General features: G+C 42.3%; 1 protein-coding gene across 3 annotated transcripts in view; it reads right to left on the bottom strand.

Annotated features, from left to right (window-relative positions):
- The window catches only part of SELP (selectin P), a 55,736-nt gene extending 47,265 nt beyond the window's left edge, over positions 1 to 8,471 (bottom strand). For all 3 annotated transcript variants that reach the window (XM_070746710.1, XM_070746711.1, XM_070746712.1), the window contains exon 1: positions 8,389 to 8,471. In XM_070746710.1, coding sequence (XP_070602811.1) covers positions 8,389 to 8,391 — 3 coding nt within the window. In that variant the 5' untranslated portion in view covers positions 8,392 to 8,471. The remainder of the gene's footprint in view (positions 1 to 8,388) is intronic.
- Positions 8,472 to 23,379: the final 14,908 nt, after the last annotated feature.

Here is a 23,379-nt window from a genome sequence, read left to right as displayed (position 1 = left end):
CATTTTATGAAAAATTACATCAAAAAATTTTAGAATTAAATTTGGAAAATATGTTAATTATTGGAGATTTTAATGCCATAACAAATAGACAATTAGACCATTCGGGGGTGAAGAAAAGTTGTAAAAAGAAAAAAAAGAATTTATTGCCCTCAACTTTCCAAAAAATGAAAGCAGAATTGCTATTGAATGATATATGGAGGGAAAGGCATCCCCACAGCAGGCAATATACTTTTTACTCAAACCCCCACAAAATTTGGACTAGAATAGATATGGTGTGGGCTCCCAAAACAACAGCAGAGTACATACAAGACGTAGAAATAGATGTTAATACTTGGGCAGACCATAATCCAGTTATAGTCTATATGAGAAATATTAAAAAACATCGTAATTGGCAAATGAATAGAAATATTTTGAAAGAGAAAGAATATAAAGAATGGATTGAAAAGGAATTAAAAATATTTTTTGAAATTAATAAAAATACAGACACCACCCCTCAGAACTTGTGGGATGCAACTAAAGCATACATAAGAGGATTAACAATATCCTATACTGCAAAATATAATAAAGAAAGAAAAAGAAAATATGAACAATTAATAAATGAATTAAAACAACTAGAGTTTCTATCACAACAAAATGTGAAAAATAAAGACTTGGGGGAAAAAATAAATTTAATTAAACACAAAATTAGATTACAAGAACAAAATCAGATACTGGAAAAAATAAAGAAAGCTAAGCAACAATATTTTGAACATGCCAATAAATCAGGTAGATGGTTAGCATATAAACTGAGAAAACAGAGACAATCTAAATTAATTAGAAAATTAGAAGATAAAGATGGAATAATAAAATATGATCCAGAGGGAAAAGCAAATATAGTTCAAAACTTTTTTAAAGAATTGTATAAAGATGATAATATTGAAGAAGAAGCCGTATTTAAATACCTAGAGAGTGCAGAGTTACCACAAATAACAGAAGAGCAACAAGAAAAGATGGAGAGTTCAATAACAATGGAAGAACTCCTTATAGTTATTAAAAAGCAGAAAAACAACAAAGCCACGGGACCGGACGCTATCCCGGCAGAGTGGTATAAAATAGAAAATGAAGTATTAAGAAATAATATGCTCCAAATTTTTAATGAATGTAGAGTGGATGGTAAAATTCCTAAATCATGGTCGGAATCTTTGATAACTTTAATTCACAAACCAGATACACCAAAAGAAAAAATTAAAAACTATAGACCAATATCTTTATTGAATGTAGACTATAAAATTTTTATAGCAATATATGCAGATAGATTGAAAAATGTGATAAATAGCAAAATTCACCCAGACCAAAATGGTTTTCTTCCAGGTAGACAAATTAAAAATAATCTTAGAACAATTATTAATGTATTAGAGTATTATGAGCAACATTCAGACAAAAAATTATCTTTAATGTTCTTAGATGCTCAAAAAGCCTTTGATAACGTGAATTGGACATTTATAAAGATGCAATTAAATAAAATGAGATTCGGCCCCAAATTTGTTAATTTAATAGACGCTATTTATTCAGAACAAACGACAAAAATTATATTAAACAATGAACAATTAGAAGCATTTAAAATAAATAAAGGAGTACGGCAAGGATGTCCCATATCACCTCTTCTTTTCATTATGACTTTAGAAGCACTCTTAATAAAAATAAGATCAGATCCAAAGATAAAAGGTTTAACAGTTAGAAAAGAGATATACAAAGTCCAGGCCTTTGCAGATGACCTGACTTTTATAATGGAAGATCCGTTAGTCACAGCACCAAGATTAATCCAAACAATAGAACAATATGGCAAGGTGGCAGGTTTGAAAATAAATAAAAACAAAACGAAAATTATAACTAAAAACATGAGTAAAATACAAGAAAGCAATTTAGAATGTATTACTGGAATGCAAATAGTTAAAAAAGTAAAATATTTGGGAATATGGCTAACAGCCAAAACAATAACATTAAAAAATGATAATTATATAAAATTAATTAATGAAATTAAAAAGGATCTAGAAATATGGAACAATTTAAAAATATCATTTTTGGGAAGAATTGCTACGATCAAGATGAATATCTTACCTAAGGTATTATTTTTATTCCAAGTGATCCCAATTAATCCAGGGGCTAACTTTTTTAAAAACTTAACAAATGTGGTTAAAAAATTTTTATGGCAAGGGAAAAAGGCAAGAATTAAGATAAATATGTTAGAAGACATAAAAGAGAGGGGGGGTTTTGCGCTCCCAAATTGGAAATTACTGTATATTATCAGGCAGCCGCTTTAACATGGATTAAAAATTGGATAACTCTAGAGGACATGAGAACATCAATATTAGAAGGACATGACCTCATGCTTGGCTGGCATGCATTTGTGTGGTACGATAAAGATAAAAACCATTCTTATTTTAAAAGACACACGCTGAGAAAATATTTATTTGATGTCTGGAAAGACATAAAGAAAAACCACTTTTTAACAATTCCAGATTGGGTTACCCCCTTGGACGCAATAATACATCCAAATTCCATTAATGATACAAGAAATATAAGATATAAAGATTTGTTAGACAGTCAAATGAAATTAAAATCTAGAATTAAACTACAAGATGAAGGGATACAAATTGATTGGTGGCATTACGCACAGATTAGATCCAGATATCAGAAAGATAGTACACTGTACATATTTAACAAAAGTAAAAACCTGTTAAGTGAGTTAATCACTAAAAACCACAACAGAGTAATTGGAAAAATATACAAATATTTGATTACCCACAAGAATATTGAATTAACATTAAAAGATAGTATGATACATTGGTGTAGAAACATAGGTAAAGAAATTGATTTAGATACATGGGAGAAAGTTTGGATGTGTAACTGGAGAATGACAAAATCAGTTTCTTTGAAAGAGAACCAAATTAAAATGTTTTATAGATGGCATCTCCCACCAAGTAGATTAGCAAAAATGTTCCCAAAGACATCACCTCTGTGCTGGAAATGTAAGAAAGAAATAGGATCCTATTACCATCAATGGTGGACATGTAATAAAGCTAAAATGTATTGGAAAATGATAGAAAAAATGACAAAAGAAATTACAAAGCAGAAAATAGATTTCACCCCGGAGTTTTGTTTGCTAGGAATTACTAACCAAAATTATAAAAAAGAAATTTTGTACTTGATTATACATATTTTTACAGCGGCAAGGATTATATACGCGCAAAACTGGAAAGGGGAAGATATCCCCAAAGAAGAGGGAGTTATTGCAAAAATATTAGACTGCGCGGAAATGGACATGATGACAAGACGCTTGAACGAACAGGAAGAAACCAAATTTTACGCAACATGGAACAATGTTTATGAATGGATAGATAAGAATAAAAAAATAAAGAAAGAAGAGTAGCAATAAGTATAGATATTTTAGATGATTTTTTCGTATTAAGATTTATATTAGATTTAGTTTACATAGATAGAATAGAAATTTGTCCTTTTTTAAAAGATTTTTTTGACTTGAAATTAATTAGAAATTTTTATATGATATTAAATTTTTTTACTAGATATTTTTTGTATTAGTAGCATTGAATTAGATATTCAACTGTGTATTCCTTTTTCTGTATCTGCAATTATACTTTTGAGAAGAGCAGGGATGATACATCCCTACATTGTATGTTAAATGTTTGTAAGTTTGTTTGTCATTTTAAAGAAAATTAATAAAAATATTTGGAAAAAAAAAAATTTTGCCTGCCGGGTTGTGGTGCCGGGCAGGGCCTTTTCTAGGAGGTTGTATACTGCGATGAAGGGGCTCCGTTTGCCCCATCATCGTACCCGCCTTTGCGCAGGGGTCAGGGCTGACCTCTGCGTGTGGGGGGAGTTTTTGGACCGGTTTAATGGACTGTCTTTTTGGAGGCACAAGCTTCTTTTGGAAGCTGAGTTGCAGCTCTGCTCCGATGCTGCGGGGACTTGTGGTTTTGGGGTAGTGTTAGGTGACCAGTGGTGCTGGTCGGTTTGGCCTCCGGAATGGAGTGCCTCTTCATTGGTTAAGGACTTGACTTTTTTGGAGCTCTTCCCCTTGATAGTGGCCCTAGAGCTTTGGGGTGAGCAGCTTAGGGACAGGACTGTGCATTTTTGGTGTGACAACCTAGCGGTTGTCCGTGTTGTGAACGCCCTGTCCTCTAAGAGTGACAGGGTCATGCGGCTTGTCCGCCATTTTGTGCACAGGTCCTTGTCCCTAAACACATTGTTTTTGGCCAGGCATGTCCCCGGGTTGGACAACAGGGTTGCTGACGCCTTGTCCCGTGGTCAGTTGTCCAGGTTTCGGTCCCTGGCCCCGTGGGCACGTGCGTCGCCAGAGGCTTTCCCCGACCACCTTTGGAGCCTGAGTGGGCTCCTGGGTGGTGGAGAGTAGAGGTCTGCTGGGCTACGGCCCTCTCAGTGGTGCCTGGCACTCTGGGGGGCTTAGCGGCAGGCTGTTGAAGAGTTCAGGGATTTCAGGCAGGATACGGGTTACTCCTATAGCTGGCCTGCCCCAGTTGTGTACCTGGCCATATTTGTGTCCAGCTCAGGCAGCGTGGCCTTTCAGTTAGGACTTTGAGGTCCAGGTTGGCCGGCCTCACCTTTTGTCTAAGGCGGGGGTGGTCTTGTTGATGTATGGTGACTTCCGCATTGTGAAGATGCGGGAAGGCTGGGCCGGGGCCTTGTTGCAGGCTGCCAGGTCATTTCGTGCCTTCCATTTCATTGCCTTAGTCAGGTGGGTTCTGGAGTGCAGGGTTTGGCCAGGCCAAGTATGGATCCCGCCGATTGGGGAACGCTCGTTCCGTAGCGGCGCTGCCACTAGTGCGGTAACGGCCTCCTCGATACGGAGGATTCGGGGAAGTCGACCGCTGGCAGTCAGCGGCCTGTTTTAGGGTACGAACGGCCGGTTGAGGATCCGGGTTACGATCTTAGGCCAGGTTCCCCTTTGGTCCCCTTCTATGCAACCCCGCCAGGACGCAACCGACGGTGTTGCTTTGGGTCATAGAGCGCTCCACCGACCACTCAGCAACAAGGTACCGCCGGGGGAGTGACCCTGCTGTCGTGGCAGCTGGGTCATTGTGGTCTGGCTGGGTGAGAAGGGGTGTGCGGTGGGACGGGTGTTTCTATCGCTATGGCTGGGAGGGTGGCATCCTATTGCTGCGCCCAGGTGGTCCTGGGAGGACGGCATCTCATTGCTGTGCCCAGGTGGTCCTGGGAGGGCGGCATCCCATTGCTGCGCCCAGGTGGTACTGGGAGGGCGGCATCCCATTGCTGCGCCCAGGTGGTGCTGGGTGGGCGGCATCCCATTGCTGCGCCCAGTTGTTCGGGAGGGCGGCATCCCATTGCTGCACCCCGGTGGCTGGTCTTGCTCTTCAGGCAATGACCGGTACCTGCTTGGGGGTCTGTAGGGGACCTGCCAGGCTTGCGGGGGCCTGCGGTGGCTTCACGCTGTGTGGCCCGTCATGCATGTGGTGCGGTCTTCGATCCTCCCGGGGATCATTTGTGGGTCGCCATTTCCCCTTAGGGCCATTCACCGGGTCAGGCGTAGAGTAAATAAGGCCCTGGGCAGGATAGTCGGGAATTAGGTGGGGTTGTAGTGGCCCATCCCCTCATCACTGTAGATCGGCTGTGGCTTTACCGGGCCGACGGCGTTCACCTGTCAGAACAGGGGAATGCCATTTTCTTACAGGACCTGCAGCGGTCTCTGCGTGAGCTGGCGCAGCTAGAGGGGGGAGTCGGGGGGCCAAGATAGAGATCTGACCCCCGCTCCGTGGCAGGTTAGGGGCGGAAAACTGGGTGGTGGTTTAGCAACTGCGCGTTCTCCCTTGGGCATCTTTGGGGATGATTGACAGGTTCTCTCCAAGCTCGTGGTGGGGGCTACCTGAGCAGTTGGGGGGAACCTGTCTTTGGGTCCCGCACTTTTAAGTCCCCTGTTAGGGGTTAGCTGGCGGGACCCCCCTCATGCAAGTGCATGGCATGGTCTCAGGTGATGGAGGGGTCCCTCACCTGGACTAGCATCGAGCTATGCCCATAAGTTGCCCAGGAAGTTTGTTCTGACGTCATTTCCGCCCCGGAAGTATTTGTTTGACCCTGCAGGTCCATTGCCGGGTCATAGTTGAGTATGTTAATTTATGCTAATTTAATTAAATAAATTATGCTAATTTATTATTAATAAAAATGACCCAGTTTAAATCCAGCTCTTGTGTCTGTGTCGTTACTCCGTCTCTTCTGCAATAGCGTCGGCGGACTTACCCGCCGGCAGCGTTTGCAGGAGGGCCGGGAAGACACCGGGCTCCTGGCGGTCGCCATCTTGGGTCTCGGGCGAAGTCTCGCGAGACGAGACTTCGCCCGAGAGTCAGGCCAACGAGGCCTGACTGCTGATTGGTCCGGGTGGGGCTTGCCGGCCCTATTTAAGGGCGTGCAGGCCCGGGCTCAGCCTTTTCGCCCGGACCATTGGCCACGAGCAGACACCCACCCGCCCTCCCTATTTTGCAGTGGGCTATTTTGGGTCGCCCCTAGGGGGGCCGAATTGGAATTTTTTGCGGCCTTGCCTTTTAGCCGGGCCGTTTTTTCGCCCATTCCTCACTGGGGAGATGGATGTGCGGTTAGGGGGTGCTTGCACCTGTTAGGCTAATTGGCCTACCTCTGGTCATTGGGTAGGCAGGTTAGGGGCGGAAAACTGGGTGGTGGTTTAGCAACTGCGCATTCTCCCTTGGGCATCTTTGGGGATGATTGACAGGTTCTCTCCAAGCTCAGGTAGCTCGTGGCTACCTGAGCAGTTGGGGGGAACCTGTCTTTGGGTCCCGCACCTTTAAGTCCCCTGTTAGGGGTTAGCCGGCGGGACCCCCCTCATGCAAGTGCATGGCATGGTCTCAGGTGATGGAGGGGTCCCTCACCTGGACTAGCATCGAGCTACGCGCATAAGTTGCCCAGGAAGTTTGCTCTGACGTCATTTCCGCCCCGGAAGTATTTGTTTGACCCTGCAGGTCCATTGCCGGGTCATAGTTGAGTATGTTAATTTATGCTAATTTAATTAAATAAATTATGCTAATAAAAATGACCCAGTTTAAATCCAGCTCTTGTGTCCGTGTCGTTACTCCGTCTCTTCTGCAAAAGGTTCTTCTATTGGGCCCCACCAGCCGAAATTCAGTAGGTGAATTAAGGAAACTTAATAAGCTCATCTTTGGACAAGGTAACAAGTGAAAATGGGGGGAAACATGTCAACAAAACATGCTATTTAAAGAAATACAGTTATATATCAAAGAAACATTTCTTGACATTATTAATCTGTCCCAAAATTGTTTCAATATGAATGGGAGAGGAAGAGTACTCAGCTGAAGCAAACCCCCAAATCAGCAACTTAAGGAATTAAACTTCTTTCTCACAAATTCCCAGATATGGTTTCCTATATCTCTCTTCTTATAAAGTAATAAGCCCCTACAAAGTTACAGAGTTCATAGAGAACAGAAAAAGGTGGCTGGAGGCATCTGTCCGAAAGTACTCTATCCACAGTAGCTCACCAAATGCTTATGGGAAAAACATGAAAGCATTGACATTTCCCCACTCCTGTTCTCCTGCTATAATTCTTGAGAACCATTAGTTAGTTAAGGTGGGCCAAACAAATAAGTGGAAGGTATACTAGTATTGCTTTCCTTCTATGCATTTCAAGTTGGACCATGCTCCATCCAGTGTGATGTTATAGACTGACAGTGATGTTCCAGAGTTTCAGACAGGAATTATTTCAGGATCCACTACATACAAAGCAGTGATTTTCCTATTTAATCATGATCCTGATTACAATGGGGCTGGTGCAGGAAATAATTTAATATTCTAAAATAGTTGGTAAAAACATTAGAGACTCCCTAGAATTGCAGTAAAATATAAAAATTAAACAATATTTGTTATTAATGAATTTGAATGTGATTTTTAAACTTAAATTAGAGTTGAATCCAGTACAACCTTTTCCAGTTGGATCAGATCATTCCAATTTGGTTATACATATAAACATATAAATCATATTAATTCCCATCCAACTGTATAGCCTAGAAGTCCATGCCAGTACACATCTGGCTAATTACAACATGGCACTTAAATTGTGCCATTTAAGATAGTCATAGTTCAGCCACATTTCTCCTCTGCCCCTATTTCATATACTTAGGATCATAGCTGCAGAGCTGACTGCATGTATCTAGATAAAAATGCTTTAATGATTCTTCTAATGAAAGCAATGAGTACTTTTACACTGGAGTACTTTTACACTGATTTTTCCCAGTTGCAATGCTATTGCAGAGAGGAGCTCACACCACCTCCTGCCCATTTAACCATAGTCTTTGTGGCTGTGTTAATTACCTAGGAAGAAAGAGCACCTACCATTTCAATGGAGATTCTTTTGATTTCCTCTTATGCACCTTTCCTTATGCGGCTTCTTGTATCAGCACTTCCTCCAAAAGTGCCTCAAATCTGATTGCATCCTTTTCCTATTGCCGTCTTTACTGGACCGCCCTGCCACAGCCACATGCAATTAACTCCTTGACAGCTATTGGCTTGAATATTTAAGCTCAGATTGGGGCATAAACCTAGCCACATGGTGATATCTTTTAGACTTTTAAGGCTGTTATAACAAATAGTAGCCATGGTGTTAAGTATGTAAATATAACATGTAAATAGTTGCCTGAGGAGAATGCTGTCTCCAGGCAGATTGAAAAGCCAAGGTTGCGTCTGATTGGCTCAGACGCGGGACAGCTCTTTTGGCGCGAGCCTTAAGAGTATAAATAGAGCCGAGTTTCTCATTGCCGGCTGGCGAGTTCCCAGCTGATTGTCACTTGCAGAAAAGAGCTGAATAAAGGGAACCGTTGTTTAGCACTTGGTCTGGCGTCTCAATACTTTTCACTGGCGACGAGAACCGGAGAGAACCTACGAGCAAGATGAATCCTTCGCAGATCGGCCGAGCACCCGACTACTTCGACCCCGAAAAAGCGTCTTGGGAAGCCTACATGACACGCTTCGAAATTTTCCTGGAAGCCGCCGGTATGGGGACCGCCGAAGAGGACAGAAAGCGAGCCATCTTCCTTAACTATTGCGGCCCCGAAATCTTCGATTTGGTTCAAACGCTCACCGATCCGCTTCCAGCCAAGAACGTTCCGTGGCCAGACTTACAATCCAAGCTTGCGGGTCACTTCAAACCCACGAAGCCGGCTGTGGTATACCGCCATCAGTTCTCCAGGATGGCTCAACGAGAAGCTGAGTCTATTAACCAATTCGCCACCAGACTCCGAACTGTACTGTCAAAGTGCCGGTTTGACAGCCCAGAAGCTCGACTAACCGACGCGATCATCTTCGGCATGAAAAACGCCACTGTTCGTAACAAACTCCTCACCGAGGACGAACCTACTTTGCAAACCGTCATTAAACTCGCCCAGACTGCCGAGGTCGCCGAAGCAGCAGCCAAATACCTTCAAAGCCACGTAAGCAAAGATGCCGTCTCCAAAATCTCCTCCGCAGCTGACCCAGCAGACGACCTCAGCCCTCCAGCCACCGACGACGACACATGCCTACTGCTTCCGAACGACCCCTCCAGACAACCAAGATACCCATGCCCGGGTTGCCGGGGAAATCATCCGCGACTTCGCTGCCCGTTCCGGGATGCCATCTGTCGCCGCTGCAATCGGCGCGGTCACATCGCTGAGGCCTGCCGGGCTCCCCTGCCTGAAGAAACTTTTTCCGCTCCTCGACAACAGCGATTCTCCTACCAGGCTCCACAAGCAAGAGAAAACCGGCCTCCCAGATTTTTCAACCGGAAAAACAACTCAGCCGCTAACCGCGACTACAACAGAGGTAACTGTCAAACTTACGTAAATTGCGCAAATGCAACGCAAGGCACCAAAATCATTATTTCTCTGCTTCTAAATGGCAAGCCTTGCGATTTAGAGTTGGACACCGGGTCTAAACACTCTATTATGCCTTGGGACAAATTCAAAATGTATATGCCAAATGTTTGTAAATCTAAATTAACTCAAACTACTTTAATTATAAGGGATTTCCAGGGACATGTCATCCCTGTATTAGGTAAAGTTGATATTCCTGTACAATTCAAATCTGTAAAATGTTCCCTACCTTTGGTAATTGTAGATGGGGCAAGGCATTCCCTCCTTGGGTTAACCTGGATGCCCCCCTTAGGGATTGAGATCTCTGGCATATGTATGCTTCAGTCTCCCTCTGATACCCCAGACTTTGTACATGAGTTTCCTGAAGTATTCAGCCCCACTTTGGGAACTTATAAAGGGGACCCTATTTCTTTCTCCATAGACCCAAAGGTCCCACCCATCCGCCTGAAGCCAAGAAGGGTTCCTTTACCTCTGCTGCCCAAACTAGACCACCAGCTAGACCAACTTATCGCTCAGGGAATTCTAGTCCCTGTAGAGCAAGGGCCATGGGAGACTCCAATTGTCACACCATTAAAACCGGACGGCTCATTAAGAGTCTGTGCGGACTATAAATCAACTATAAATAAGGCCCTTCAGCATCACCCCTATCCTATACCAGTGGTTCAGCACCTCCTGCACTCCCTAGGAGAAGGAAAGGTTTTTGCAAAGATCGACCTTGCTCAGGCATACCTGCAGCTTCCGGTCAATGAGCCTACCTCTTTGGCACAGACAATTGTCACACACAGAGGTGCTTTCAGATGCACCAGGTTGCAATTCGGGGTAAGCATAGCCCCCGGTATATTTCAGAGTCTAATGGAGCGTGTATTAACGGGTCTTGAAGGAACCATACCCTACTTCGATGATATTCTAATTTCGGCTAAATCCATTCCCCAATTGAACCATAGAATCAGGGCTGTGCTACAACGCCTCCAATCTAAAGGGCTCAGAGTAAAAGCAGACAAGTGTGTGTGGGGCACCAAAAGCATTGAATTTCTAGGGTATAGAATAGACTGTCAGGGTATCCACCCCACAACTGAAAAATTAAAAGCAATTACCGAAGCACCTGAACCAACCAATAAGACTGAACTACAAGCTTTCTTAGGTCTTCTGAATTTTTATTCTATTTTTTTGAGACAGAAGGCAACGGTCGCAGAACCCCTCCACCGACTCCTTCAGAAGGGAATTCCCTGGACCTGGGGCAGACCTGAATGCGAAGCATTTTCTCTAATAAAAAACTTATTGACTTCTAATAGTGTGGTGGTGCAGTACAGTTCGGTCTTGCCCATAAGGCTTACTTGTGATGCTTCGGCTTATGGGGTGGGCGGAGTATTGGCCCACGTATTGCCAGACAATACTGAAGCACCTATAGCTTTTTTCTCTAGAACGCTGACCTCCTCTGAACGGAACTATAGCCAGCTGGATAAGGAGGCCCTGGCTTTAATAGCTTGCATTAAGAAATTTCATAACTATTTATTTGGAAGGAGGTTTGAATTAATAACTGACCACAAACCCCTTTTGGGACTGTTGCCTTCAGATAAACCTACCCCTCCGTTCATGTCCCCTAGACTAATTAGATGGGCTCTATTCCTCTCCAGTTACCAGTATACCTTAATCCATAAGGGGGGGAAATCCATAAGCCACGCTGATGGACTAAGTAGGTGCCCTTTGGCACAAAGAGGGGAAGACCCAGTTTCTTCTGAGGATGTACTACTTTTAGAAATAGAAGAAACCCCTCTAACTTCAGCCAGGGAAGTGGCTGAGCATACTAAATCAGATCCAATTCTTCAAACAGTCATAAATTGTATACACAGGGGTTGGCATGGGGGACCAGAGGAGAGGGGACTGGCAGATTTTAAGACAAAACGACTAGAATTGTCCTACCTAAAAGGATGTGTACTGTGGGGGGATCGAGTGGTCATTCCAGCAACACTTAGGAAGAAGGTACTGACTATGTTACATGTGGGACACCCAGGCATTGTCAGAATGAAAGGGTTGGCTAGGGGATACCTGTGGTGGCCTGGCCTAGATCTCGATATTGAGCATTGGGTAGCCAGGTGTGACCCTTGCCAGGAGTCACGGCCCAATCCCCCTCGAACTGCCCCCGTGGAATGGGAAGAGCCCACTGGACCTTGGTCCAGAATACACATAGATTTTGCTGGCCCCATTGGGTCCCAGTTTTTCCTGGTTGTCGTGGATGCTTTTTCTAAGTGGGTAGAGATAGTGGCAATGCAAAATATAACCACATGTGCCACTATTAAGGCTCTGTATCATTTATTTGCAACCCATGGGTGTCCTGACGTACTTGTTTCAGATAATGGGCCACAACTGACCGCCCGACAGTTTGAGGTGTTCTTGAGTAACCTAGGGGTCAGACATGCGCTAATCTCCCCTTACTCCCCATGGGCTAATGGGTTGGCTGAACGTTACGTTCGTGTGGCGAAAGAGGCACTGCGCAGAGCAGGCCCTGGGGAAATACAACATAAATTAGACCAATTCCTATTAATGCAACATATTACACCTAATGCTGCCTCCCATAAAAGCCCTGCAGAAGTCTTAATGGGGCGAAAACTAAGGTCTCCTTTAGACAGGTTGCACCCTCGCTATTCCAATACCATGGGTCAAGGTGAAATGTCTGTATTACCAGAAAGAAGCATGTATCTAGGCCAATATGTATTTGCCAGGAATTTTGATGGGGGAGTTCAATGGGTAAAAGGGAAAATCATTCAACAAACGGGGCCAAAGACATATTTAGTACAAACAGAGGATGGCCGTACTTGGAAACGGCACATTGATTACTTAAGAGGGCGGATTAACTCTGATAATAAGCAAACCGCCATTGTAACATCTTCCCCCAAAGCAGACTCTTATGTACAACCAGAATTATTGGATGTAAATTTGGACTTACCGAGGCTGGAACGTTCCCACGACACCGACGAGCCACCATCGTCCTCCTCCGACGTCGATTCAGCGCCATTCCGGACAGCGCAGCAGGCCGGAACCCCCACTCGGGCCCAGCCATGTTCCGGATCCGACAGAGAGCCAACCTCCACCAACGAAGTCCCTGACTCAACTGATCTGCGCAGGTCTGAGCGAGCCTCGCACAGACCCACTCGATTGGAGGATTTCATCACATGGCTCAACTGATGGGCAGTATGCAATTGACTAAAGAGGGAGGGGTGTTAAGTATGTAAATATAACATGTAAATAGTTGCCTGAGGAGAATGCTGTCTCCAGGCAGATTGAAAAGCCAAGGTTGCGTCTGATTGGCTCAGACGCGGGACAGCTCTTTTGGCGCGAGCCTTAAGAGTATAAATAGAGCCGAGTTTCTCATTGCCGGCTGGCGAGTTCCCAGCTGATTGTCACTTGCAGAAAAGAGCTGAATAAAGGGAACCGTTGTTTAGCACTTGGTCTGGCGTCTCAATACTTTTCACATAGTATGAACGTGAAAGCAGAATGAGTACCTATTCGTGGACTATACGTAAATATGCTTATAGAGAGAGAAGTCACTAAAATCCAGGATTAGTCAGATGTTGTGATAGATTCATGGGAACATTTTGACAGAATCAGGAATAAATTGTAAGAGGCGTTATTTTATGTTTCTCTGCCACCTTAATACTAAGTACAAAGGTTGTCTAAGTTTACAATTATCCCAGTGTTATGTGTTTTGCCAAATAATTAGTTCATGAAAAACTACAACATCCTGTAGTTTTTCATTACAAACCAAAGGGAACAGCAGCAATTGAAATCCAGCAGCCTTAAGGGATTTGAAAATGGTGGGGACGGGACACACTGGAGGAATATGCATGTTCAAAATAATATTTTTATTAGGGCTCTTTTCTCTGCTGTTTCATACATTCCTAGAACTGAGTTGGTATGCTTGCAGGTTTGTAAAACTGAATCTGGCCTGACTGAAGCTATTTTGAGACTTCAGTACTGATACACTGGAAAAGAGAATAAACAGAGTCGGTTTTCACCAGCCTGTGCCAATAAACGTATTCCTTGAGGAATCTACCTGCCTCAGAATTTTGTTTGCTATGGGTATGTTACTCGGAACACAGATATCTTCATTATTCTATGCTTAAATATCAGCTATATCAAAGCATGCAATCAGTCCTAAATATGCTTTGAATGTTAGGCCTACACCTAAGTTTAATATAATTCTATATCCATCTACAATTCTGTGTTGTGCTAAGGGTGATACAAACTTCTACAACCGCTGTAGGAAGAAAATATTCTGATAAATAAATTAAGAATGCAACAAAGTCACTTTATTTTGGCTTGCATTTATCACCTTGAAACTGTGCTTAATGTTCTCATACTAAGATATTTAATTCAATACTATTTTACAAATATTCCATTCTATATTGTGTTTGATTCCTACATTTGTTACAGCTTACATATCTGGATTTCATACATCTGAATGACCCTTAGAGGACAGTAAAGGCATAGAGGAAACAAACTCTTCACTATCATCTAGTTGTGATTGAGATTTTTGCCAATTAGATCTGATCACTTGTACTTGTGGTGCTTCCTTCCTCTTCTTCCTTTCTCTCGCTCTCTTCCCTTCCTTCTTTTTTCTTTCTTTTTCTTTCTTCTTCTTATTTTTCTTTCTTGTCTCTCTCTCTCTCTCTTTCCCTTCATCTCTCTCTTTTTCCCTTCCTTCCTCCCTTCCTTCCCATGAAGAACACCAGAAGGTCTTTGGTAGCAGGAAAAAAACAGACATTTTGAAACGGAGAACATGCCTATCGATCATCTGGCATTCTTAGACCTCCACTGTTGATTAGCTTAGTCTGAGGATAGCTTAGCAGCCCCTTATAACAAGCTCTCAACTCAAACTCTGCGCACGTGGGATCCCCAAACAGTGAGGGTTTCAATCTTTCTTTCTCCATTGAAGGCCCTCCGCACCCCTTTTCAGCCTAGCCAGCCTCCTGTCAGGTCCCTGGAAGCCAAAAGGGTCATGGGCAGTGCTTCACACACACAGCTGCACCCCATTTTGGGCGTATCAAGCCTCCCTACAGTCCCCTGGAAGCCAAAAGGGGCGCAGGAGGCGCCACACATTGTTTCCCACTTTGCGCCTAGCAAGCCTCTCTACAGCCCCCTGGGGGCCAAAATGAGCATGGGGGACCCTTGAAGCAGAGATGGGTTCTAAGTTACCTCACTGATGGTTCACTTCTACCCACACCACCTGGTAAAAAAAAAAACCAAAGCTGAAAAACAGATGTCAACTGCATGCAGAGTGCCAGAACTCAGCTTCTGCGCATGCTCAGAAGGGATTTAAAAAATAAAAAAAAAAGATGGTGGCAGCCACAGACTGGCACCAACTGACCTGGTTTGGTGATATCATCACGACATCACCATCAGCGAGTTGCTACTGGTTCGGGCAAACCGGTCCAAACTGGGAGGAACCCACCTCCTGGCTGGTATATCTTAGAATACAACAATGCCATGCATTTTCTAATTGTTTTTTTCATGGAAAATGTGTCTGGAGTAAGTCCCAAAAATTATTATTGCTTCTAGGATGAGGATAATAATTAACAGAATAATGCTGGAACACACTCAAAATCTAGCTTGTTATGACTCTTCCCAATTTATTTTTTTCTCACTTGAAATGCCTTAGCTCTATAGGAAGTTCTTTGATTCATTTGATTTTTTCCAGACGCAATGCCCACTTGAATTAAAACAAAACAACCATGTTTCCAATATACTCAATCAGTTTTGAAGAGACAAAAGGAGGAAATGACGTTTAAATGTGCTCTCGAGATATGTCTTTAGTAGACCAGACACACAAGACATGCAAGGAATTCTCCACAAAGATTGTTTGTTTGGATTCAGAGCAAGAACAGAAAAAAAAGCTGATGAAAGGCAGAGAATGAAAACAGTTATAAATGATGGGGGCATTCAAATGGATTTTGGAAGCATACACTGACTTATTTTCAGCAGCCTATTTATACGTAATAAGGAAACAAAATGTGTTCCAACAAATGTGAAATATTTTGTAATGTTCAGGATGGGTATAGATTAAGGCCTTTGAATACTTCTCATCTCCTGGAGTCTATCAATTCAGGTCCCTTTTTTCTCACTGGTTCGTTTTTTGTATCTGAGCAGGCTGGAATTACAGAGAAGAAGGAAGGGATGTAGATGAAAGTAGCAACTGTTTTAAAAGTTATGGCTTAAGTATCTGCTTGACTATTGCCTCTTCAGGGACAACCATCCTGTCTGGTGTGATCAGCTTCAAGGAGATGCTAAGAAGACTGGAGGAAGCGTGGATGGGTAGAGTACCCTGGGTTTTGTATTATGCCCAAGTGTACGAAACAAGATGGTCCCGTAGATCCCAAATTTTATTCTAGAAAGCAGAAAAGAAAGGCCAAACCTTTTGCAGTGCCTTTAATGCCCATACTTTGGATACTGGGATATGGTTTACATTTGGGACAATTTATTACTATTTGATTATTTTTAAAAATGCTTGAAACTGCCATGAGTTTACCGTAACTTGGTAGTCTATAAATAAGGTACATAAGTTAATACACTTTTAAAATCTCCCGTTATACTTTACTGAATCAGATATGTACATCTTTATTGTTATAAAACTTCAAACTATACTTGATCAGAAGTAATAGCCACATGAATATAAAGCACTGGGCAACATTCAAATTATCCTTAGTTTTCTTTAGAAACAGCTAGTATGCATACAATTCGTGTTTGCATTTTAAGAAGCACAGAACACATAGATCTGCTGGAAATGATAGGAGTTGAAGTCAGCTTTATTCAAACGGTATCACCTGGGGGGACCTATTGTGTAGAAACATGAAAGGGGGAAGCTTCAAATTCAATGTAATATTTCTTCAGAGTAAGTCTCATTAAATAGAGCTAAACTTTCTAACTGTACTGAACATTTACTACATATTTCTGTGGTTTGACTTTTTTTTCACATGCTTCAGAATGAAGAATTCAAGCTGCCCTAGTTGCCACAAGGGCATAGTTGTTTAAGGGGCCACTTTTTTCCCCTGTGATTTCGGCCCATCCGATACAAACTGATAGTCCATGTGCTTCAAGTCCCCTCAATTAAAACAACATCATCTTTTGCAACCTGGGAAGCATTCCTTCTCTTTTGCAGCTTCAGCCATCCAGAATAAGGTCCCCTCTGAGATCCTGACCCTGATGGCCTTGTGGTAGAGTGAGTGGAGTGACTGTTTGACATCTGTTGCACATATCGTGGGCTTAGCTGTCCAGATTATCCAACTTTTTATTTTCTTTATAAGAAAATACATTTTTATTTTCATTATTGGGCTTTTGTCTTGTTTATTTTAATTTTGTTTGCTGCCCAGAGTCAGTTTGGAGCTCGACAGCAAAAAGTTTTTTTTAATCCTCTGTTAAACTGTGTTATATTTTTCTCCTCTTGCCCAATTGCCAGATGATTTGGGGAAACTGTTTGCAATCTCTTCTATGACTTTTCTGTAATATCTTTTTATTTGTAAGCAACCATAAATGAAAGGTTCTTCAATGCAATGAGGCAAGTCCGGGTTTTTGCTATTCTTCCAATATAAAATGCTGATAGTTTGGTATCAACTAACACTTGCCTACTCAAAAATTTCTATAGAGAGCCACTTAAACATACACACAATGGTTGTGGGTGGGTGGGGGAGGATTAACAAGAGTTGCCAAGGAAAAAAAATGAAATCTGGAATTGGCAGAGAGGAAGTTTTAAAAAATTGCATAAAAACTATTGCACAGGACAAAAGAAGGTAGCACCCATCTATCTTAGAACTGTCAGTGCTATCTCACAATTTGAGGAAATGAACTTTTGCTCTTTTCTGTAAATTTAGATTCTAAGTAAAAGCCGACTGTTTCCCGTGCCTGCTCATGCTCTCTTTCTTTGGGTAGCAAACAAGAAAAGTCAATTTTGGGAAGCCAGTTCACTTGTGAGCCGTCCCGAGTATTCGGAGAGGGGCAGCATACAAATCTAATAAATTATTATTACTATTATTATGTCAATACAATACAGCAAGCGAGATCCCTATGCTAGATTTCATATTTCATCACCAGTCGGGCGCTTCCCAAGCACCTAGGACTGCATGATGTAGCGGCGAATTATATTCGCCGATCCCAGTAAAGTGGCCTTTTGCAATTGACAGATGGACATTTTGTCAATTCCGATAGTTTTCAAATGTCCGCTGAGATCCTTTGGCACTGAGTCCAGCATGCCAAGTACCACTGGGACCACTTTCACTGGCTTATGCCAGAGTCGTTGCAGCTCAATTTTTAGATTTTCGTATTTCACTAATTTCTCTAGCTGCTTCTCCTCAATTCTGCTGTCTCCTGGGATTGCAATGTTGATGATCCATACTTTCTTTTTCTCCACAATAGGATGTCTGGTGTGTTATGCTTCAGAATTCGGTCAGTCTGAAGTCGGAAGTCACAGTAGTTTTGCTTGCTCATTTTCGACCACTTTTTTGGGCTTATGATCCCACCAGTTCTTTGCCATTGGTAGATGGTAGTTCTGGCACAAGTTCCAGTGGATCATCTGTGCCACAGCATCGTGTCTGTGCTTGTAGTATTATTATTATTATTATTATTATTATTATTATTATTATTATTATTATTAACTGCAGTGCAACTGCAGCGAAAAACGGTCATAAAATTGGCAACAGCTCAGTGATTGCATTGCTAAGTGATAAAAGTTCTGGTCCCAATTTTAGTCATAAGACAAGGATTACAATATGTATACATATTGTTTGTATTGCATGTTGTGATCCGCTCCGAGTCCTCGGAGAAGGGCGGCATACAAGTCTAATTAAAAATAACAATAACAAAAACAACAACAACAACAACAATAATAATAATAATAATAATAATAATAATAATAATAATAATAATACGTACATCACTTCCATTCACAAAACTGTTTTTCATGATAGGATCATCTGATGTCCTATTTTCCATTTGTGTACTGCTGCTGTTTCATATATAGAAAGGTTAAGGCCCACTTTGGGACTCACTCACTTTTTTTAAAGGCCTACAGATAGGCAATCAATATGATTTATGACCTTTTCCAGTTTCCCTCTTAGATATTATAGAAATCCCCCTTGCACCCTCATTTTATACGTCTTTCTTCAAACCTGTAAATCTTCATGTCATTTCACCCCTTTGCAATTTTCCACACCAATTATTGTTTGCAGTGGTCCCAGTGTATCTTTTGATAATATAAATTGTTGCTCGGCATTAATTTCTCTTTCTTTCACTGGTTTTGCTGGCCTTTTGTCTCATTTTGCCAGTGAACTGTTTTGATGTTTGCTGATTTGCAATAAATAAGCATTAAGCTACATTTTTGCTGGCTGAAGGGAGACACGAATGCTGGCTGGGGAATTCTGGGAGTTGAAGTCCAAATATCTTCAAGTTGCCAAGATTGGGAAACACTGCTCTAAGGTGACTGAAGAGAGCCCTAATAAAGACCCATCTACAGTAGAACTGTAGTTATCTACTCCCACAAATATATGGCAGGTGTGAGCAATGTTCCCTCTAATTTTTTTTCGGTGTGGGCGGAAAAGTATAGTGTCTGAGCGACAGTCCCTTTGGGACTGGGCGGCATAGAAGTAAAAATCAATAAATCAATAAATCAATAAATCAATAAATCAATAAATCAATAAATCAATAAATCAATAAATCAATAAATCAATAAGAAAAAAATTCTGCGGAGAGGAGCGGCATACAAATCTAAATAATAAATAAAATAAATAAATAAATTAAAAGAAATTAATAATAAAACAAAACCAAAATCTATTACTATTATTACTATCTTCTCTTTTTCCATCCCTGTCTCCTCCCCCCTTTGTGTGTGTGTGTGTGTGTGTGTGTGTGTGTGTGAATTCTTGAACCATTTCCAATAACAGGTGAGCTATTGGAAATGGTTCAAGAGTTCACACACACACACACACACACCACACACACAAATGGCTGGGGGGTTTTTTCTCTTATTATTTGGGTGCTTTTTACCATATGCTTTAAATCAAGAGTCATTTCTCTCTCTTTCTCTCTCCCCCTCTTGCTCTCTCTCTCTTTTTCTCACTTTCTCTCTCCCTCTCTTTCTCTCGTTTTCTTTCTCTCTTTCTATTGCTTTCTTTCTTTCTCTTTCTTTCTATCTCTCTTTCTTTCTTTCTCTTCTCTCTCTTGCTATTTCTCCCCCCCCCTTTCTCTCTCTCTTTCTTTCTCACTTACTTCGAGGGGGCTGCGAGAGCGGTTTCTCCGAGCACTCCGGGAACGCCTGCCCTGCCTCTACTGACGGAGAAAGCCCTATCTCGCGGCGAAAGCGCTCCCAGCCAGGGGGCTGCGAGAGAGGGCTTTCTCCATCCGTTTTGGGAAAGCCCGCCTTGCCCCTCTCGCAGCCCCCTGGCTGGGAGCGCTTTCATCCCGAGAAGCAGAAGCCGCAGCCGCAGCCGTCGCAAGAGAAGTCGCGCCCTAAGGCAGGAGGCAGCGGAGGAGGAGAGGGGGTGGATCGGGCGGGCGGGGGGCAGGGCTGAGAGGCCAGGAGCGTGAGGGGGCCGGAGCACTGTTCCCCGTAAGCTGCGCATCTTCTTGGCTAGCGCACCCATGTGATTTCTTGGCCAGGGAAGCGAGCATTCTCCCAGGCAGTATGGCCATGCTGATTCTCAGCTGGGGGAGGGCACGAGCGTCCTCCCAGCCAGTGTGGTGGTGCAACTTCTCGGCTGGGGAGCAGCAAGTTCCAGGAAGCGCAGGAAGCGCTGGGAACAGAGAGAAGCTCCGGGAAGAGGCACCATGGAGAGGCAGGGGCGACCGCGGCTCCCTTCTACTGCCCGCGCCTCCCCACCCACCCACCCCACACGGGCTGGCAGGGGGATAGGGAGCACGCACCCAAGGAAAAGGGTGCGGCGGCGGTATTTTGGAGCGCACACGCGCACACGTGCGCAGCTTACAGGGAACGGTGGGTGTGAGTTTCTGTATTTCTCTAAGAGTCAAAACATTTTTGTGATATGGCTCAGCTTCATTTTGCAGCTCTGTATTTCTGATCTACCAGCTAATTTCTTGGACCATATCCAAATCCCAAATTAGCAGAAAGTTAGGTACATTTTACTTTTGTATATCAGCCTTGCATACTTAAATTATCATGTCTGGTTAGAAAAATCAGCCTGGACATAACCAGGTTCCTCTTTAGTCATAATTAAAATTGATTGGCATAGTCTTGCCTCCCCTCTAGGGAATCCTGCTACCTCTGACAACTGTCCTAAGAACACATTTTGATAATGCATTGGTAACGAAAGTCTCAAAACTCAGGCTGCACTTTTTCATAGGATGCAAAACAGGTCCCAGCTGTGTCCCATTTATTTATTTATTTATTGATTGATTGATTGATTGATTGATTATATGTCATCAAATCATTTTTCACTGTTAACAACCCCATAAATAGAGTCACTTGGAATGTCAAATGATTATGAATATCTGTTTTATATTTTGCTTTTTGTTTTATAAGTTTTGACATTGAAAAGTATGTAAAGTGTTTTAAAGGCATGAATTGAAACCTGCTTTAGGTTTGAAGAAAAGTCAGAAAATCCAAGCCACCTCAGAAAAAAAACATAATATACCATACCTGGATTTTACACAAAAGATTTCCTTTCAGTTTCAAATTCCCTCTGAAGGGGTGGAAGAATTGAGAACTTCCTGGGATAGAAGCCTTGGCAAGGGAGATTGATGATCAAAGCAAGAGAAAAGCAGGTCTATCTACATGTGGCTCCTTCTTTGAAAACATTGTCTACATATTTGCTGTCAATTTCAAAATGTGCCTATGCTGTCATAGCCATCTTTTCATTTCTCAGCTTGTCACAGACTATGAGGGAAGGGAAAATTTTGGAATGTTAGTCCCAGATGACAATAACCAAGGTCATCTCAACAGATGTTTGGGAAGGACTTGAAGGAGTTGCCATAGAAACACCATAACACCTAATTGGACAATGTGATTCGGCCAAAGGAGTGGGGGGGGGGAGAATTGATTCTTTAATTAGATGAACACCATGGCAACTAGCTAGAGTTGGTTTTGCTTCATGTGTGCCGAAATGATGTACTCAATAAAGTTATGTTTAAAGAGATATGACCATGTTGACTTGCTGTCTTGGTTGGGTTCATTAGTTGGAATTTTGACATCTGTATTAGAAGGGGAAATTCAGAGCAAAAACTTGTGGTTCTGCAGAAAAGAGGAGGAACAAAGCAATACTTTTTTGAATGGTGCTGAAAAGTTTGGTATAATGTGATCTATTTGGTTCTTCTAGTTTTAGATTTTGAAAGCCCTTCTCCTTCTTCTTCTCTTTCTTCATTATAAAGGACCAAAGGGAATGAAAAATATCTTAATTCAAATATTCCTCTTCTTCTTTAGGTTATAAGAAATTGTAGGAGTACTTACATATGGTGAAGTAGTAGTCATGGGCTGATAGAAATGGAAGGATCCTGCAAAAAAGAAGGAAATGAAACATATGCCATATAGAAAAACAAGGCATAATAGGGTGTAGCAAACCACACAGGAAGCCAGTCACCCTGGCTTAGTAATTGTGCAACACTTGTGGGATACTGAAAACAAGAGTTGATAATGTTATTTTCTCATAACCCAGTACCTCTATTTTTTTCCTGCTAAAGTCAGATATGGCACTTTACTGCATTACTACAATTGCATCACTATTTATTTATTTATTTATTTATTTATTTAATTAATTAATTAATTAATTAATTAATTAATTAATTAATTAATTAATTATTTATTATTATTATTATTATTATTATTATTATTATTATTATTAATTGGATTTCTATGCCGCCTCTCTCCAAGGACTCGGGGCAGCTCACAACATATAAACTACACAATATCTTAAATCCAATTATTAAAAAGTCTAAACCCTTCCCCCAATCATTCCATTCACTCCACATTCTCTCAGCACATTCATTGGCCAGAGGGCAAAGATCTAATGGCCCCAGGCCTGGCGGCATAAGTGAGTCTTCAGACTCTCACAGAAGGCAAGGAGGGTGGGGGTGGGCAGTACAAATCTCCAGGGGGAGCTGATTCCAGAGGGCTGGGCCCCCCACAGAGAAGGCTCTCCCGCTAGGCCCCGCCGAATGACATTGTCTAGTTGACGGAACCTGGAGAAGGCCAACTCTGTGGGACCTGACCAGTCACTGGGATTCATGCGGCAGAAGGCAGTCACATGTTTCCCCCCCTATATATTAGAACCTAATACATATTTGCACAACTCTACTTTAGCAGCAAAATCCTTGGCTTCATTAGCACAATGAACAGCTTTATCAAGGAAGCAGTATTTTTGTGCACTGGGGTGTGAACTCTTTTTCTGTACAATTAAGCCTTGCATTTCCCACTAGGACACCTTGGTGTAACACATCCTTTTATTCTGGAAATTGTTGCAGAGCCAGATGTTTGGCCATTTGC

This window comes from Erythrolamprus reginae, chromosome 3 (genome assembly GCF_031021105.1).
Source record: "Erythrolamprus reginae isolate rEryReg1 chromosome 3, rEryReg1.hap1, whole genome shotgun sequence".
Classification (NCBI taxonomy): domain Eukaryota; kingdom Metazoa; phylum Chordata; class Lepidosauria; order Squamata; family Dipsadidae; genus Erythrolamprus; species Erythrolamprus reginae.
Note: the sequence above shows the minus strand (reverse complement) of the source record. Positions and strands in the feature narration are given on the sequence as shown.